Source organism: Kwoniella shandongensis, chromosome 14 (genome assembly GCF_008629635.2).
Source record: "Kwoniella shandongensis chromosome 14, complete sequence".
NCBI lineage: Eukaryota > Fungi > Basidiomycota > Tremellomycetes > Tremellales > Cryptococcaceae > Kwoniella > Kwoniella shandongensis.
Window position 1 is genome coordinate 297,766 of NC_089300.1, and position 19,052 is coordinate 316,817.

The 19,052-nt window shown below is 50.2% G+C and overlaps 6 protein-coding genes across 6 annotated transcripts; 3 read left to right on the top strand and 3 right to left on the bottom strand.

Annotated features, from left to right (window-relative positions):
- Window positions 1–764: 764 nt before the first annotated feature.
- CI109_107198 (uncharacterized protein) lies at window positions 765–1,997 on the bottom strand (the record flags this gene model as incomplete). The annotated part of the gene is made up of 1 exon (XM_032003655.1): window positions 765–1,997. One exon carries the CDS (start codon window positions 1,995–1,997, stop codon window positions 765–767), a length of 1,233 nt encoding a protein of 410 aa, XP_031862068.1.
- A 3,051-nt stretch (window positions 1,998–5,048) lies between these two features.
- On the bottom strand, window positions 5,049–6,985 carry CI109_107199 (isocitrate dehydrogenase, NAD-dependent; the record flags this gene model as incomplete). The annotated part of the gene is made up of 13 exons (XM_032003656.1): window positions 5,049–5,141; window positions 5,203–5,254; window positions 5,307–5,410; window positions 5,466–5,544; window positions 5,593–5,645; window positions 5,704–5,806; window positions 5,872–5,950; window positions 6,002–6,056; window positions 6,114–6,283; window positions 6,457–6,586; window positions 6,647–6,733; window positions 6,793–6,870; window positions 6,932–6,985. The coding sequence occupies 13 exons, from the start codon at window positions 6,983–6,985 to the stop codon at window positions 5,049–5,051; spliced, it is 1,137 nt and encodes a 378-aa protein (XP_031862069.1).
- A 473-nt stretch (window positions 6,986–7,458) lies between these two features.
- CI109_107200 (uncharacterized protein) lies at window positions 7,459–9,144 on the top strand (the record flags this gene model as incomplete). Its single annotated transcript, XM_032003657.1, has 6 exons — window positions 7,459–7,584; window positions 7,669–7,833; window positions 7,901–8,035; window positions 8,084–8,165; window positions 8,216–9,023; window positions 9,087–9,144. 6 exons carry the CDS (start codon window positions 7,459–7,461, stop codon window positions 9,142–9,144), a joined length of 1,374 nt encoding a protein of 457 aa, XP_031862070.1.
- A 656-nt stretch (window positions 9,145–9,800) lies between these two features.
- CI109_107201 (uncharacterized protein) lies at window positions 9,801–11,103 on the top strand (the record flags this gene model as incomplete). Its single annotated transcript, XM_032003658.1, has 6 exons — window positions 9,801–9,911; window positions 9,982–10,289; window positions 10,443–10,548; window positions 10,615–10,689; window positions 10,757–10,866; window positions 10,992–11,103. 6 exons carry the CDS (start codon window positions 9,801–9,803, stop codon window positions 11,101–11,103), a joined length of 822 nt encoding a protein of 273 aa, XP_031862071.1.
- A 214-nt stretch (window positions 11,104–11,317) lies between these two features.
- Window positions 11,318–13,844, bottom strand: CI109_107202 (uncharacterized protein; the record flags this gene model as incomplete). Its single annotated transcript, XM_065967980.1, has 4 exons — window positions 11,318–11,661; window positions 11,723–11,846; window positions 11,923–13,619; window positions 13,835–13,844. The coding sequence occupies 4 exons, from the start codon at window positions 13,842–13,844 to the stop codon at window positions 11,318–11,320; spliced, it is 2,175 nt and encodes a 724-aa protein (XP_065824052.1).
- Window positions 13,845–16,321: 2,477 nt separating this feature from the next.
- On the top strand, window positions 16,322–18,957 carry CI109_107203 (uncharacterized protein; the record flags this gene model as incomplete). Its single annotated transcript, XM_032003660.1, has 2 exons — window positions 16,322–16,431; window positions 16,488–18,957. The coding sequence occupies 2 exons, from the start codon at window positions 16,322–16,324 to the stop codon at window positions 18,955–18,957; spliced, it is 2,580 nt and encodes an 859-aa protein (XP_031862073.1).
- Between the last annotated feature and the right edge of the window lie 95 nt (window positions 18,958–19,052).

A 19,052-nucleotide genomic window follows, 5' to 3' on the forward strand; every position in this document is an offset into this window, starting at 1 on the left:
CTACCACCACTTCTTCACGATATATTAATGTCTCCTCGCGAGAGAGAGCTCAAATGTGTACAATATGTGTATATCACTATCCTCTAATCCCCCATGCGTTCTTGTTTAACCATTGTACATACAGAAAACGATACTGTTGACGTTTAACGTCTTTTCTTCATTTTGCGATCTTCTTGACTTATGGATATTATGGCTATTAAGGTAGTATTCCATAAGCTCATGATAACAAAGCCCAAAAAAAGATGAAAATATATGCCAATCATTAATGTTCATGGTCATTGTGGTCCGCCTACCAAACAATTGCGGTTGAGAGCCAGCCAGTCACTTGACTTTAGCTAGCACTGTAAATTGCACCCGGCTGCCAGTGGGGGTGTATGGTATGTGAGGATCATGCGTTGCATGAAACGATATTGGCCTACTACTGAATGACAACACGTGTATAAAGGTCATTTATAAAGATATCCCAGCACAGCTGGTACGGAAAAGAGTCCAATTCTAGATCTATAGGATAGGACAGGAGACATATAAGAGATACAGCGGTTTCGAATTTGCGAGACTAGATATATTGAGAAGAAAACAGACAGATAGGACGTGATAGATATCGTATATGGTCGTGAGGCGAAGAGGCGAGAGATTGAGAATGACGACGTGCTAGATGTTGTAGATGATGGGTCGCAGGGGATATAGCTTGTAGAGAGTTTGGTGGTGCTGATGTTGGTAAGATCGTGCGGCAGGGATTGACGTTCAGTCGATGTAGCCGTCGCTCATCTCGCCGCACCAGCTCTGACAGTTCCCACTCTCTGACGCTGACATCTCAACCCAGCCTGAGCTACCATCCTCTCGCTGACTGTTCTCCCCGCTAACCACTCAGGTTCTCCCCCATCTTTCGAGAACGTTCTCCCACCTGCATTATCGGTATTGTTATCGTACGGATGAGCGGCCGAGACGCGTGGTCTTGGTCTGAGCAGACTGGGTCGTGAGTGCAGACTAGGTGCGTGTTGTCGTTGTTGGGATTGCACAGGTGCAGGTGAGGGAACAGCGGGGGCGGGAGTTATCGTGATTGGGACAGGGGGGACGAAAGTGAGTGACGAAGAGGATGAGTGAGTTGACCTCACTCTCAGTGTATAGTCGCACGATGATGAAGTTGGTCGGAGGGTCTCTCTCGATTCGGTTGATTCCATCGACGATCTCCCAATGTACTCCTGTTCCTCGTCATTGTCGTTGTCGTTCATCTTCTCATCGTCTTTTGTCCCGCTGGCACCCCCATACATGCTGACTATATCCTCCGCTCTGACAGCTTCAAAGCTCGCCTCGCTCATCATGCTCACGTTGCTCCCCGTTGAGACGTTACTGTTCATCCGTGAATAGCTCGGTCGAGCCAAAGACGAAGAGTTGGATCGATGGAAATGGATAAGACCAGGTCGGTATCTCATCGGAACGGGATCTTGATCTATCAAATCGTTGTCGTCGTCGTCCATTCCGTTCTCGGTTCGAGATGATGGTGAAGATCCCAACATCTCCGTATCGGCATCTTGGAATCGTTCGTCAAACACATCTTGTCGAGTACCCAACATCCTCACGTGAACTTGAACCTGCGGTGCATTGTCCATCTTCTTCGTTGACGTTGTTGTCGTCGTGGTGGGAGCCAAGGGTAAGAGACCCAACTCTGGGACGGCTTTTGACCTTTCGGGTAGTTTTCTCGGTGTGAGATGCATCATCACATGTCGATCGATTGGATTCTCATCATATCCATATTCCACATCAAACTTCCTTTCCGGTCCGCCTCTATCGTCTTTGAGATCTTTCATCGCAGCCGTCAGACCTGCCGTCATACGTTGTTTCAATGCTGAGGAATATTGACGAAGAGAGTCGGGAGGAGAGACGAGTGTGTATGGTGTTGGGGAAGAGTAATCGATAGGAGGATGGGTGGCGGACGTCGGTGATGGAGTGAGTGGAGGCGCCGAACCCGACGACGAGGTGTCGGAGAAGTATGACATGGTGATTTGACAGGGGTGATTGTCTCGTTTCGAGAACAATAAGGTCGACGAAGAGGTGTTTTGTGTACGTGATCGGGAGCGAGTTGTTTCGTTTGTTTCGTCTTGTTCTGTTATTGTGTATATACTCGATTCAGGTTCCCGTTCCAGAGATAGATGGATATGACGTTACTCCGATATCGATGGATGTGCAAGTTTGAGGGTGTCTTGTGTGTATTCCAGTATAAGGGTGTTTGTCGCGTTTCACGTTTGCTCGGTAGTGACGTAGCTATCTGTGTATGTGTCTGTCTCTGTGTACGTGAACGGCTTATACTTGTATTGATTGTTCTCGACTCGACTCGTCTGCTGGCTGCGTATCGTAAGTCACTGGTTGTATAATTGCGTAGCCGACGTGCTATGTTGATGCGGTGTCGTCGAAAGGATGAAACGAATATTCGGTGTGGAGTCGAGTTTGGCGTCAAAGGGGCGTACACAGTCGTTGTTACTAAGGACCGAAACAACAAAAAGGATCAGCATCGACATAAAAGGAGGGTTATGACGACACGAACATTATACTTAGCACGTCGTGAATGCTGGAACGAGACTAACAAGTGAGCAGGTGTTGATCTATAATATCGCAAGTCCAGACTGATCCGTCAATCGCAGTAACAACAAGGGTCGCGCAACCAATAGCAGTAGAAGTAGTGTTATTATTATAGAAAGGGGGTGATGACGTTGTACAATATCACAAGCACTTGAGGACGGACAAACAGGAGCGTCTTGATTGACTGCTGCTGTAACGCAGTTTAGGGTAATGATCGCGAGTAGTGGGGCGGAGATGGTGATGGGAAATGAATGTATGGGGTGCGGTGTAGTGCACTAGTCTGGTTTTGAAACGTACTAAAAACAGAGAGGAGATGAAATGAAAAATGACGGAGTGGGTGACTACCACCTGTGAGTGAGTATATGTATGGATGCACTTCTATACATCGCGTCCAAGACTTGTCGGCCCGACTGTCGTCGTCGGCCATCGTGCACCGAAGCAAGTAAGGACAATGAGAGCACACACAGGGACGAACAACGAGAGGAAATAGGAAAATGGAAATGACATGATACGAAGCAAGGATTATGTTTGCTCGTCACTCGTCACTCGTCACTGGAATCGGATCAAGGCAGGGAAAGAGAGGATTACAACGCCATTGACGCGACTTACCTTTCTCCTCCCAACAACAAGTAAGTAAACCCTGACTTGTGCTTTTGCTGCACTCTTCTTCTCTCTTTTTATTCTTCTCTCGCTGTGTGATGTGTTATGTTGGCCCCCGTTCGCTGTTAAGCTTATCTTAATTGGTGTCGTAATTGTTTTTGCGTTGCCCTTTAGCTGTGTGATCATGCACATGCACTGTGCGTTGATTGGGGTTTTCGGCCTTGTGATGCAGCAAGTCAACTAAACCGATCGCACCCCGAAGGAGAAGAAAAAACGCCACCGTGTAACTTTGACGCGTCGGTAGGGTAAAGAACCAATCTGTCGAAATATTGGGATACAAATACCGAATGATGTCGTTGTCACCTCTCACCGCTCACCGCTCACCGGACAAACGTGCACGGCCACACCGAGTTTAGATATAAGAGGCGTCTGCGTATGTCGAGTGGAGGCGCACGGACTATGGTTGATAACAGGAATAGTGGCCGGGTGGATGGATGATACAATCTATTTGAATTTGCCGTCGAAGTTTTCGGGTACTAGGTTTACGCCTATGAGGCGACGAGTGGAGATTGTCGATGTAGAGTGTTGTACAGCGAGATCGTTGCTGGTTCCACTTGTAGACAATCTCTACGCGTGATGTCGTTATCGTTCGGTGGCGGAGTGCCGAGCTACGGTATCTATATGGAGACAAGGCGGCCTGCGCAACGTCGATGTCAAGGTTTGACGGCGTTGTGTGATCTTGTTGTGAGCGCGATGGTGGAGGTATCGGGCTGAGTGGCTTATGGCGTTTGGGGTCGATGGGAATATATCAGTTAGTGAACTGCGAGAAGATGTTGCCAAGTCAAGAGGGAAGTCTACGTGATTGTCGGTTCGGTATCAAAGCTTGGTATGGTGGAATCAACTGATGACTGATGAAGAGCAAGGAGATTGTAATCGGCTTGCTTAACCCCTCTACATGATATATGATTCCTCGTTCCACTCTCAGAACTGCATACTATACTTGTAGTGCAATTAAACGTCAGCAGATGGCGTTGAGAAACAATTGACATGCATCAGTAACACCTATGACGAGCGTGGCTGGAGCGAAGTAGTAGTGCGTCCTTTCCCAAGCAAAGCTTCCGACGTTCCGGTACTGTTGATCGGATGGATAAAGTGAACAGATGTCTGACAAAGACAAGACACTCATAAACGCTTATCATGTGATCAAGGTAACGACGTCCAAAACACGCGAATGAGTCTGATGCAAAGTAGCAAGCGCAATTTCACTTCATGGTCTCGCCCTTGTCGATTATGCAGGGTAGCCTGACGCTCAGACGACTGTTTAGATTACAACCAAATTACACCTTCAGCTTGGAAGACAACGCTCCCAGTGAATGGCTCCGCTGGTATCCTAACAGATAAACAAGCTGAACCAACAAGCCACACTTTAGTTAATGCTGTGATCTCCGACATAATAAGCTGCCGACAATACAGCTTCGTCGTGCAAAGGGGAATGAACCAACTGTTCAGACAATTATTGCGAGCTCACGCACACTCGTGTGAGATTGTCGATATTCAACACCCTGCACGAACGTCGACGCTCAATTGTCCATCAGCACTCCAGTGCCCAGTGGCTTGCAGGTCTCACAGACAGTACTTCACCTTACATGAAACAGCTGGAACTTTGCATCGATACCAATACCCTGACGTCTCACTTACGACGTCTCTTCTGTGTCCACGAATTCCAGCGTCAACCTTCCATTGCAGCGACAACTGTGCTGCATTATAACAGTCAGTAAATCACCCGTCCAACGGTCCCCCCGGAGTTTCCCTTAGATTTTGCATTGAATGAACATCCTTCTACAACTCCCCCGCTAGATTCCTCAATTCCCCTACTGGAGCTTGGCCAAGATAGCCTCGGTGTATTGTTGAGTAGAAGCCTTACCACCCAAGTCGCCAGTGATAGCCTTACCCTCGGCGATGGTCTGAAGGTCAAAAGTCTGATTAGCTTTCGCCTTACTGCTGATGCAGGCGATCGGAACTTACGGAAAGAGCAGCCTTCTCGATCTTGTCGGCGAGCTCGTACAATCCCATGTGTCTGCGAGCGCAATGTCAGTTACTGTATCGCCAGATCTGGAGGTTGCACGCACCGGAGCATCATCAAAGAGGAGAGAAGGAGAGCGGTAGGGTTGGCAAGACCCTTACCGGCAATGTCGGGAGCGGAACCGTGGACGGCCTCGAAGATGGAGGCGTCCTATCCTGATGTCAGCGAATGTCTCAATGATATCTTCCGCCAGTTGTCAACCCACCTTGCCGATGTTTCCGGAGGGAGTGAGACCGAGACCACCGATCAAACCAGCTGAAAGATCAGACAAGATGTCACCGTACCTAAACGCAGAGGTAAGCTATGCCCGTTTATTCCAACGCTTCGCTCACAAGTTAGGCATAACCATGACTCGGTCAGCGAAAGGTGTAGGGTCGGTAGCAATCTATTGTGAAACACCCCATTAGCTGGCCGTCTCATCCACACACGACTTCACCACTCACCCTCAAGCAGACTCGGTCAAGGAGGTCCTCGTCGTAAGCGATGTTGGGGTACTCCTTGGCGACATCTCTACAGGCAGTAAGGAACATTCCGTCGGACATCTTCCTACAAATTCAGATCCGTCAGTTTCACCCCATATATCTGTTAAGCACCTGGGCATTACCACGCACATGATGTTGGCCTTGTGGACGGCGGTAACCTTGTTCCTGCCGTTCTCAGACGCGTAGTGGAAAGCATATCGAGCAACACCTAAGAGAATATGTTAGATATCGAATATGATTGTAAAAGATGGCAACGCACGTTCGGAAGCCTCTCGGGTGATAAGCTTGATACTCTGCACAACACCGTCGACAATCTATATCCATACGGTAAGCGGAGCCTCTCCAATGCCTATTGCTTGAGCTTCACCCACCTCGTGCTCGATACCAGAGTACTCTCCCTCAGTGTTCTCTCGGATCAAGACAGTGTTGACGTTGTCGTAAGCAGTCTTGTATCCTTGGATGGAAACACATGGTCGGACGTTGGCGAAGAGGGAGAATGTTCGTCGGAGGGTAAGGTTGAGGGAGACGTGACCCTTTCCGACTGGAGAGATGTCAGCGCATTCGCTCATGTGAGGGCATAATGAGGGGGGATCGGGAGACCAGTTGTGAGGGGAAGACTTCAGAGGCCATGTCGAGATACCAGATAATGGTAGCAGGAGTCACAATGACACCGCCTCTGTACGCAACACAGCAAAGAGGCCAACGAGCACTCACTAGGGGTAGCGAGGGGACCCTTGAGAGCAACAGTGTTCTTCTTGATGCTCTTGATAGCCTCGTCAGGGATGACAGTCTTTCCATCCTTGAGGATGGGTGTAACGTCGACCTCCTCCCATTCGATAGGGGCCTAATGCGATCACAAATTCATCAGTCGTCTTCTCCATGCTAGTGACCTTGAGCTGCTCACCTTGGCAGCCTTGAAGATGGTCTTCACACTCTCAGCAATCTCGGGACCGATACCATCACCAGGGACGAGGGTGACGGTGTAGTTGCCCTGTGAACAACATCAGATAGGGTTCCTGCAGCGTCTGAAGCTGCTCTTCTTGGACATACGTTTGCGCCCTTCTTACCGGCAAAGGCAGAGGTAGGGGTAGATGACTGGAAGGCAGAGTTGTAGAATCTGACAGGGGTCTATTTGTGTATCAGATGAAGATGTCAGTTCGTCATCCTCAGGAGGAAAGGGGAAGCTGACCTTGACAGAACGGAGGGAAGAGGCGACGCTCCTTGAGGCTGATCGGGCGAACATGATGTTGAAGGTGGAGAGGGAGTACGAAGACGTTTTTGGTTTTTGATACAGGAGAGTAATTTGATACAGAGAGATGATCAGAGATGTGATGGTTGTTGAAAGAGGAACCAAAGTGCTGTCTGGTTGCTTGGTTGGTTGCTGCTCCGCCTGTTTCGTTCTTTCAAAGACGTAAACCACCTGTCTAGTCTGTCGGAGCTAATCGGCCGAGAAAGGCTCGCGAACAGTGGTTCATAGCCAGGTTCAGTTAATGTGCGCCTAAGGTTGTAAGCGGTGCAAGGAAAAACTTCCCTCTGATATGATGTCACGTGAGCTGATATCATATTTTAGTTTTGAAAGAATTTCCGTATATGCACTCGGTAGTTATGATTTCACTGTCAATCGATCTCTTCCCCTTTCCTCTTCTCTTCTCAACAACCTCTCTACTTTTACATCCCCTTACCCCTCCCCCCATCCACTTCATAAAAACAATCAAAATGGCCAAAGCCGCCAAATCTGCTGCTCCCCCCGCCGCCGCCGCCAAGGTGAACGCCGACAAGAAGGCCGACAAGAAGTCCAAGAAGGAAGGTGCCAAGGTCGCTACCGCCCCCGTTGTTGCCAAGGTGAGTTCACAGTCCCAACTTCCAAACATCCAGCGCATTTTTACTTGTATCCTTTTGTATTGATCGTGTCATGCTATACGGCAGGAGGAGAAGAAGTCGAAGAAATCGAAGAAGGCCAAGAGCCCTACACCCCCTCCTCCCCCTTCAGAGAGCTCCGAGTCCGAGTCCGAGTCCGATTCCGAGGAGTCTTCCGACGAGTCATCCGATGAAGAGGAGGCTAAGCCCGCTGCCGCTGCTCCCGCTGCTGCTGTGCGTTGTGCTTCTGTGATACAAAAATATTGTTACGGTTCATCGCTGACATGAGCGACCTTTGTAGAAGGCCGAGTCTGAGTCTTCTGACAGCGAGTCCGAGGAGGACTCTGACGACTCTGAGGAGTCTTCCGACGAGGAGGAGGCTAAGCCTGCTGCTAAGGCCGCTGCCCCTGCTGCTGCCAAGGAGGAGAGCGAAGAGGTGAGCTTCGGTGTTGGTGCTCAAGGCATATATGCTGACATTGCACAGTCTTCTGACGACTCTGACGACTCTTCTGATGACGATGAGGAGGAGAAGGTCGAGGAGGCCAAGGAGGAGCCCAAGACTAACGGTGAGTACTCTGAGCTATTAGTCTCGGTGCAATCGCTGATATCGGCTTAGGCAAGCGAAAGGCTGAGGAGGAGGTCGAGGCTCCCGCCAAGAAGGTCAAGGCCGCCGACGGTGGTGACGAGGAGGCTTCCACCAACGTTTTCGTCGGTCAGCTCTCATGGAACGTCGACAACGACTGGCTCAAGTCCGAGTTCGAGGACTGTGGTGAGGTCGTCTCCGCCCGTGTCGTCTTCGACCGTGACACCCAAAAGTCCCGAGGTTTCGGTTACGTCGAGTTCACCGACCTCGAGTCCGCCGCCAAGGCCATCGAGAAGAACGGTGCCGAGGTTGATGGCCGAAAGATCCGAGTCAACTACGCTACCCAGCGAAACCCCGCCCAAGCTACTGAGCGAAGGGCCAAGGCCTTCGGTGACAAGGTCTCTACTCCTGCTGAGACCCTTTTCGTCGGATCTTTGTCATTCTCCATCACTGAGGACGCGATCTACGAGGCTTTCGGCGAGCACGGTGATGTCCAGAGCGTTCGATTGGTTACCGACAGGGAGACTGGTGCCCCCAAGGGTTTCGGTTACGTCCAATTCGGTTCCGTTGACCAAGCTACTTCCGCTCTCCAAGCTTTGAACGGTGTCGAGGTCGCTGGCCGACCTATCCGAGTCGACTACGCTCCCCCCAAGGACGAGAGCCGAAGCGGTGGTGGCCGAGGTGGTTTCGGCGGTGACCGTGGTGGTCGAGGCGGTTTCGGTGGTCGAGGTGGTGGCCGAGGTGGTGGTGGTGGCTTCGGTGGACGAGGTGGTGGTCGAGGTGGATTCCAAGACCGTGGCGGTCGAGGTGGTGGTCGTGGACGAGGTGGACCTCCCCGAGGGTGAGTTTTGTGCAGCATATATCCGCTGTCGGACCATCTGACTGACTTTTTTTGCTCTATTAGTGGTGCCCGAACTGGTGGTATCGTCAAGGCCGAGGGCCAAAAAGTCACCTTTGACTAAACGTCCTGTGTATTGAGTATCTATATCTGCCTGCTTAACATATACAACTATACCCCCACACGCAATTCTCAATTCTCAATTCTCATCATCAAAAAAGATCGCCCGTAGCAATGATTTTGTTCTTGTTCTTGGTAGTCAACAGGTCCATATAGTGATTAATGGTTTCTCCTGCTCGTTTCTTGCGACTTATTATGTGTACCAATGCATGATATCCTGGCTCATCGCAGTGTGGGCGTGTGAGCATTGCAATGATACATACAATCCTGTTAAAATCTTCTATCCGGCCTTCAGCGACGTCGGGCATTGACCACAGGAATTTCTTTTAGATATGTCGGTCCTGACAACTGATTCATGTGCGATGAGAACGTCTTACTCTTCTCTACGCCACCTGGCCATCCTCTCTCTGGCTTCCGTTGCAGAGCGTGCGATCATATCTTTTTGCTATACACGCATACATAAGCCGTAAACACACCCCTCCAATCGCCCGATCACGTGATGTTCGCTTTGCGATGCTCACCCGGCGTCCAAGCTCCGTTGTACAGTGTATCGGTGTACCCGAGCGATACATTTCGATAACATTGATCGCTACTTGCATCGCCTGTACACCGATACCCCGAATAGCGCAGCAGTAGTATCAGGCTATAAAGGCATCCACGATGAAGGTCTCGTCTTTTGCCTATACGCTGGCTAAACAAACTTCACGAGCGAGAGTTAGGAATCTGCACACATCGACCAAGATGCTAGATGACCAATCTGCTCGATTACGCGTGAGTCATAGACCATGGGTCGTTGCTCCAGTATGACCCAAGGCAATTAGCTAATGAAATGTGCATGTAGGAGCTATATGCCAAATTCCAAGATCCAACTTCACATTACCATATCCCCCCCGGTACAAATGGACCAGAACACGAAGAAGATCATTCTACCTCTCGACCGCCCATCACCCTCACCACTCAGGCTCAGGCTCAGGCTCAGGCTGGATCAGCGATACAACTCCAGAGCAGGGAAACACCAGATGATAGACCGTGGTTGAATGAGGGGAGTGGGAAGAAAGAATTGGCTTTGAGATATTTTAGAGAACAGGGGTATGATACGGCCGGTGTATTGACGTGGCCTGTAGCATGGGGCAACTGTGATACCTTCCAGTGAGTTTGACAGACTGTCCCTTCCTGCAGTCATGGGTAGACGCTGCGCTTCACTCTCAACTTTTAACTTCATGGAAACTTCATCTCGTCTTATATCACTTTGGTGTCATTGTCTTAGTATGCTGTCGCTGATACTACGACCCATCTTCATAGACACGTCAACAACGTCAACTATCTACAATGGTTCGAATCTGCTCGAATCCGATATTTCGAATCATGGGGCACCTTACTCCCAGAGGGAACCATACAGAGAATAATGGTGAGTCTCCGCATCACCATGTGATTCTCCTCAAAGATTGCGCAATGTATTGACGTATGTTGATAGGCGGGCAAAGGGACAGGAGTTATCATCAAGGACGTTTCGATCAAATACAAGGCGCCAGTCACGTATCCCGATACAGTGAGTGATCTTGACTCTTACGCTCATTGCTGTGGACAGTCAGCTGATCTTGAAATTGCGGCGTTAGATGATGATATGTAGTCAGCTACATGGTGTTAATGCGGACCGGGCGAGCTTTGGGTTGAAACACATCGCCTGGTCGCTCAAGGATGAAAGAGTAGTAGCGTTATGTGATAGGTAAGTCCTGATTCTTCCTACACGTCTATCTGGACGCAAAAAATGGGATCGGATCCTTAAGCGATATAATCCCGGTCTCTAGCAGGACGTTGAAGGAGCAGTCGCTGATATCGTGCGCTATGCAGCACCATCGTCATGTACGATTACGACAACGTGAAAAAGGGAGTCATGTCGGACGAGTTTAGAAAGGCGTTAGAAACTGTAGAGGCGAGTTATGAGAAGGGAGGCTCTGCATGAGTGGGTGTGATCTGTCTGCTATCTGCCTGAGATGGAGTGGAAGAACACCTCGTTATTGATGTTCGTGGACTATTGCATAGTAGCATTGTACTATATCCATCACTTGTACATGTTCAAATCATCTTATCTTAATTTACACAAGCTCCCTATAGCTTTTCGCCTTTCGCCATTTCATATTGTACAGCCTATGCAATGTCGCGCACAGACACTCACGCTAACTACACAACATAACAGTTATCCATGTACCTCCTATCATGCTCATGCCTGTTACTACCGTTCCTGCTAACCATGCCGGCTTCACTCTCACCAACATCGCGGAACTAACTACACTCGAAGTGATCACTCCTTGTGCCGCTTCCACCGTCGCCGTAATCGTACTAGTTGACGAACTTTCGCCATACTGACCAAACGGATTCGTACTTCGAGTGACTGAAGGCGATGGCGCGGTAAGACCTAGCCCACCACTACCGCCCGCACCGGCACCACTGCTGCCATCTGCAGCAACACTCTCGGTGGATAGGAACGACGAGTCTGACAAAGAGCAATTGGCTTCGAAGGCTACGAGTAGTGTACCAGTGTCAGTGGGCTGGAGAGCAAGAAATGAGAACATTTTGCTTACCGGCATAAGCGCTCATTTGATTAGGGTAGTCATCCCCATGTTCTTCTCGTCCTATACAGTCGGAACAAGAACTCGAACTTGTTAATCCTGAGCTCGTACACATACAACTATCAGCAGTACATTGCTGAGATCAGACCAATGTCAGCTCCGTCTTTTGTCGATCGGTCAATCTGCAGTGCAGGGAACACAACTTAACTTACCTGGGACAACTGCTTCCAGACTTGACAATCGCTCGTACAATCACTACTAATCTCGTAAGAGAAGAACATCAAAGATGCGTTGACCGCCCCAGTCGAAGAAGTAGTTATAGATGCATGGTCTTGAGTGTCGACTGTTGTATTTGTATTTGGTTGAAGGGCGTCGGAATCTGTCGCTAGCATGCCGGAGAGGGCGAGGGTGGTAGCGGCGCTCGCACTTGCGTTGAGAAGTCCTGCAGACGCTGAGGCTGAGTTGGAAGGAGTAACAGTTGGAAGGATGGTAGAATATGAAGTGAACACAGTGATATCGGGATCATCACTGTCAGCCTCGGTATCCGAGCTTGAGTCAGATTCGTCGGAGGAAGAGCTCTGTTGCTCTGCCACGACACCTGCATATGCAGATGCAGAGGGAGATGAAGCAGGATACAAGTGCTGAGTCGATGTTATGATTGTGATACCATCGCTTGGCGCTGATGAGCTCGAAGTCACCATGGCAGCTGCTACGAATCCTGGATATGTGGCAGGGTAGTTGACGGACGTCGGAGGGGTTCCGGCAGAGGCGGGGCTAGTATCGTGGTTAGTAGCGTCTGGGGCGGTGCCACTACTTGGGCTAGAAGGGGAAATTGGGCTCGTCGAGGAAGATAGAGAAGGATCAGATGTGGACGATGAGTCTTGAGGTTGAGACGAGGGCGTGGAAGTCGAGTGTGTCGATGAAGAGGCATCACGACTCGTTCCACTCTCAGCATTGCCACCAGACGAAGCTGATGGACTTGCAGACAGTGAAGATGAGGCAGTCTGCCCTACCTCACTTGTTCGAATCGGGCTCTGCGTGTAGCTTGCATCGCTCGGAGTGGTGCCTCCAATATGAGATGTGGTTGTCATACTCGCTGTGCCGATAGCTCCAATCTGTGAACTATGTCCTGTCTGCGTAGGGGTGCTGCTCTCCGTTCCAGTTTCACTCTTGTTCGCACTAATCGTCGCCTCGGGGTCACTCAACCATCCTTCAGCCCTACACTCCGTCAAGAGGTCATTATACCTTTTCACTACCTCCTCCATCTTACTCTCGTCCTCCTCATGCGAAGAAACGCACATCGCACAGAGTTGTGCTTGAAACGTCAAAGAGCAAGCACATTGATCTGTGGTACAATTGGATAGGGCGGAGAGGTAGATCGTACAGTCCCCAGAGGCGGAGATGCAATTCGTGAGATTTGATGTTGTCGAAGTGGAGTTGGAGATGGTAAGGTTTGTAAGGAGCGAAGTGGCTAGTGATAATGTCGAATTAGTTACATTATGAGCAGTGCTTGACACATTATCTATGCTGGAAACGACAACTTCGGTGGTCGTTGGCTCACTTCCACCTTGAACCGAGACAACAGTGGTCGGTGTCTTAGAGGGAGTAGTATCGCTCACACCGTTATTGGCGTCAAGTGCATAGTCGGCTGGAGGAACGCTCCTACTCAATTGACCTCCAGACCGGATTACAAGACGTTCCTTGTTCTGAGGAGGAGGTGAATTCGCAGGAGTGGACAAGACGGGTGAGATCAGAAATGCCGTCAAGGTGAGTAAGTTGAACAAGGATAATCTTCGTCGTAACCTCGACATTGTTACGGTCTTATAGACTTGATGTAGTTGTCGGTGTGAATATGAGCTCGAACCTGGTTCTGCGTGACGATTGCAGAGTAAGGCAGCCTTGTTCAGTACTATTCGAAGTCAATTAGTCTCCAACTAGGTTTTCTTGCTGAACACTTTTGGAAGTGAATTAGTTATGCTAGTAGATAGACAGATGAGTCACAACGTAGATGTACACGATATGAAGACAAAGAGAGTGATGAGAGAACGTTATTGATGCCACGGAACAGGTACTATGTTGTCAGACCGGTATGAGGCACACCAAACATCGTATGTACAACCTCACACATCTCCATGTCGATCATCCTTTCGAGCTGTATGCATTAAACAGATCTTCCTTTGGCGTTACTCCATACTTTATATGCGACACGTTTCACCTCACCAATTCGTATCAATGTATGGAGACACACATCTGCAACCTTTCTATCCGCGGCATTAGATATCCTTCCATTCATCCGGTCTCACCATTGACCGGTGCCCCCATCATTCCATGATCCATGCATGACTCATAGAATGATCTACAATACTGTCTCGTCGTCGTCGTCATTCATCTGTCGATCTTTGACTGACAATGCATCATTCTATTCATCCGGAACAGATCGCAAGATCGTCCATACAGACGTCTTGGCTGCTATAACATGACGCTATGGCTTGGGAATCTGTTCAATCGTTTACCGTAACGTGGCGATTAGCCGTGGCGTCCCCCTCTTTATGTGCTCGGCGCTTTTCGTTTATTCTGGAATCAAAGATGTGAGGTCGTTGTTGTGATCGTCGTCTTTATGCGTCGCCGGAGAAAGCGGCATACTGTTACTTTCGATACCTCACCTTGGCGCTTAAATGATATGAAGACGCCGGTGCACACCGTATCACTCGTACTGACAACTTAATGAATTAAGCTTGGCGAGCCACCACCAAAATGATCACCGTTGCTAAGCGAACGAAGACTATCTGTTTGAACGGATTATTGTCATTACGAGATGTAGATCGCTTGGACTAATCAATACTGTAGGTACGCACAGTAGTGAGACAAAAGACGATCTTTGTAGATCAGACATTTTACGTCATGTCCAACTATGAAAGTTTTTGCGTTGGAAGGGTGCGCCTCTATTACCTGTTTGAGGTGATCTGATCCACTCGATGAATCGTGTCTTGTATGGATAGTGGATAGGTATGGGTTGCGGTGTTTGGTTTGGTAGGCTGAGACTGTGATCCATTGTAGACATGTCTCAATGGATATCCGATACCCATTCCTTTGCTATGCATCAAAAGTCATGGTGGGATGCGTATACATGTACACTGCGTGACACCTCAAAGTTGTAAACAACAACAAATCACAGTGCGGTCGTTTCAAAAATAGCGACGGAAATGAACCGCAGCTTCGTTTCCGGTCGGAACCAAACGATGACAGGAGAAAGCCATGCCGTCTAGACCGACCGAGATGATCGATTTAGTGCAGTTCCTCGTACCTCTCCGTCTGCCATCATGACACATGCAGCATGTTCCTCGCAGCGCCTTTCCGTGACACCGACAACAACAACGGCAACGAGACCGGAACGGTCCGGACCATTGCGTATGCACAGACTTGGCTTCGGTTCTCGACGATCATTGTGTCTCTTTTCCAACTTTTTCCGAATTGCATGCATGCATGCTTGTATGTCGGCGAGGCGGCAATGGCACCGTGTGGCTCAATGGGACCAAGTACGGCATGACGAGTACCACTTGTGTAGGTGGCAACGGGTTGTGGTACAAATCGGCGCCGGTTTGGGCAATTCAATGATGATAATGGGTTTATTCCGGGTGGAATTATGTTTCTCCTCCCGATCACCTCTTCCCTCCGCGCCGCACGTCCAATAGAACTCTGGTACGCTATGTCTGTTTATTTCTGTACGTGTACGTGTGCTGGATGGAGTTTAGAGTTTGGCCAGGAACCCTGAACTTGAAACGCCTGATTACTGTAGAGAGATTTTTACCATTATTACCAGACGCGTTCAATTGAGATGTTGACTGTTTTCACTCCTCTCTCGGCGCTCTTACCACAACGAGAGATGAGATGAGATAAAGATCGCCCCCTGCGTCATCAATCATCGTTACTGCACAGTCCTCCTTTGCGGTCTGTTTCACTGGATTCCACCGTCGCCGCCGCCATCCGTCGGTCTATTTCCCCTGAGCAGGCGCCTCGCTCGAGTTGGTGATGGTTGTGGTGGTGGTGGTGAATGGAATGAATCGCACCAAAAAATAACTTTTGCTGCTGTTATTGATGTCTCGGAACTGATTCATACATTTCTCTGCCTCTTCATCTCTTCAACGCCGTCTTCTTCAGGAAAGGGACCAAAGCAGAAAAGCCTCACATACACTCGTTTAGCACTCGGAGGATCATCATCTTGTACAGTGTGAGTCAAGTTCAGTCTTTGGGGATCAAGAAGCTTTTCCGATCCGAGATCGGAATCGAGCGCAAGGCATGTAAACATATAAGAGACCTAGTGCTGATCCACCATCTCCCCCCTCTCTTCTTCATTCTTCACGATTGACTACTTTTGGCTTCCATTACCGACCGGCTCGGTTTCTCGCGATTGCTTTTTACGAACCAACCTACTGGTCAACATAAACTACAAACACCGTATATAATCTATCCAAAACAGAACGTCATATCTGTCTTGACTCGACCACCTATCACACATTCTTTGAAAACCACCCACATTCTTTACCAAACTCTCTGCTTATAAGACTAGCCCAATCAATCACAACTATCCTTACAACATCAACAACAACAACAATGCAATTCCAAACACTTTTCACACTCCTCCCTGCCTTGGCGGCCCTCCCCGCGATCAACGCGTACTTCATCCTCTCTCACCCTATCCTCGAGACGACTAGGCTGGACCCGTGAGTACTCTCCGCTTAAGCCTGCGTTGCAAAATATAAACTGACTTCCTAATCAGTATCGTCAACCCTGGTGAGATTGGTGGACATGTGCACTCGATCGTCGGTGGAAACAACTTTGACAAGGAGATGACCTACGAATCCGCTTTGGAGAGTACATGTACGACTGCGCCTATCACCGTCGACAAGTCCAACTACTGGACTCCTCAAATGTACTACTACAACCCCAAAGACGCTTCTTACCAAGCGATCCCGGTCAGCTACGTCAACACGTACTACCTCCCCCGATACTCACCCGGTGAGACCACCGTTCGAGCCTTCCCCGATGGTCTCCGAATGCTCTCCGGTGACCCCAACAGGCGAACTTACAACGGCGACGCCGAGTCCAACGCCGTCACCTATGTCTGTCTCGACTACAGCGGTTCTCACAGCGGCGACCCCGCTTGGGCTGAGCGAAACTCTTTCTTCGAGCACAACTGTCCTCAAGGTATGCGAGCTCAGGTCAACTTCCCATCTTGTTGGGACGGTGTCAACCTCGACTCGGACGACCACCAGAGCCACATGGCCTGGCCCAGTGGTGGTGTCGACGGTGGTTCGTGCCCCAAGACCCACCCTGTCCGACTCGTCTCCCTCTTCTACGAGTTCATCTACAACGTGCAGAACTTCCCCTTCAACGACCTCTCGGAGCCCACCTGGGTCTTCGCCAACGGTGATACCACCGGTTACGGTATGCACGGTGACTTCTTGAACGGTTGGCCCTCTTACAAGAACGGCACCAACGTCTTGCAACAGGCTCTCGACCAATGTAACCAAGACAACGGTGTCGGTGGTGTTCTCAGCGCTTGTCCTCCCTTCGTCCCTTACATCGACAGCGGTGCTGCCAGCGCTTGTCGACCTCTCAACGACCAAGTCAACGAGGACGTTGGTTTCGGTCACCCCATCTCTTCTCTTCCCGGAGACAACGTCATCTGGATCGGTAACTCCACTATCAAGCCCACCAAGCCCGACTACAACGACTCTAGCATCGGTTACACCGACTTCAAGTCCGTCATCCCAGCTGGCTTCACCGAGGTTGGATGTATCGCCGAGGCTGCCAACGGTCGAGCTCTTTCCGGTGCCACTTTCTCCAGCAAGAACATGACTCGAGGTGCCTGTGTCTCATGGTGTGCTGACCGAGGTTACCCTCTTGCCGGTGTCGAGTACGGTCAGGAATGCTACTGTGACTTTGCCATGCGAAACGGCGCTTCCAACACGACTCTTCTCGACTCTAGCAAGTGTAAGATGACCTGCGCCAACAACACCAACGAGAACTGTGGTGGATCCGCTACCCTCAACTTGTTCAACAACCCTTCGCTTTACCCTGTCGCTAAGATCCCTGCTGGCTGGTCCAGCAACGGATGTATGACCGAAGCAACCAACGCGCGAGCGCTCAGCGGTTACTCTTTCGCTTCCGGCTCGATGACCCAGGACTTGTGTATGCAGACCTGTCGATCAAAGGGATTCAACTTTGCCGGTATCGAATATGCCTCCGAGTGTTACTGCGGCAACTCCTTCAACACTGGTAGCGTCGCCGCTACCGACGGATGCACCATGGCATGCTCTGGTAACAAGCTGCAGACTTGTGGTGGTGGCAACAGGCTTACCACCTTCAAGTGGTCTAACGGTACTGCCGCTGTCTCCGCTTCTGCCTCCGCTTCCGCTTCCGCTTCCAGCTCTGCGTCTTCCAGTGCTGCCGCCTCCAGCTCCGCCAAGGCCAGCTCGACTTCTTCCGCTGCTTCCTCGTCGTCTTCCGCCGCTGCCTCCAGCGCCTCGGTCGTCGCCAAGGTCGCTGCCGCTTCCTCAGCTTCTTCCTCCAGCTCAAGCGCTTCTGCGTCATCCGTTTCATCTGCCGCTGCCTCGTCATCCAGCTCCAAGGTCGTCGTCGCTTCGTCCGCATCTGCCTCTGCCTCTGCCTCAACCTCTACTGTCGCTCCAGCGGTAGCAGTCTCTACCACTGCCGCCTCTAGCTCGACTTCCGTCGCTTCATCGACCTCCACCGCTGCTGCCTCCAGCTCTACCTCCAAGGCTGCTTCTTCGTCCGCCGCTGCCTCGTCCAGCTCTTCGGTCGCTGCTTCTTCCACCTCTTCATCTGCTGCCGCCGCTTCCTCTTCCGCCGCTCCCGCTCTTGCTCAACAATACATTGGTTGTTACACCGAGGCTAGCGGAGGTCGACATCTCAACGGTTCTTACTACGCCAACACTCAAACCATGACCAACGAAGTTTGCATGAACTACTGCAAGAGCAAGGGCTTCGCCTACGCCGGTACCGAGTACGCTCAGGAGTGCTTCTGTGGAAACTACCTCAACCAGTCACTCCTCACCGCCGATGCCAAGTGTTCCACTCCTTGTAGGGGCAACAACGCGCAAAAGTGCGGTGGCGGTAACTTGTTGTCCATCTACGGCACCGGTCTCACCAACGGTGTCAAGTACAACAGTACCTCCAGTAGTACCGGAAAGCGAAGTTTCTCAGCCAAGTTCAGATTGGAGTAAAGTCAGTATCACAGATAGGTATTTTAGACGATGGGATCGATTTAACGAAAGCGAAATATGAAGTACGAAAGAAGAAGTGTTTTTGGCTAGCAGAG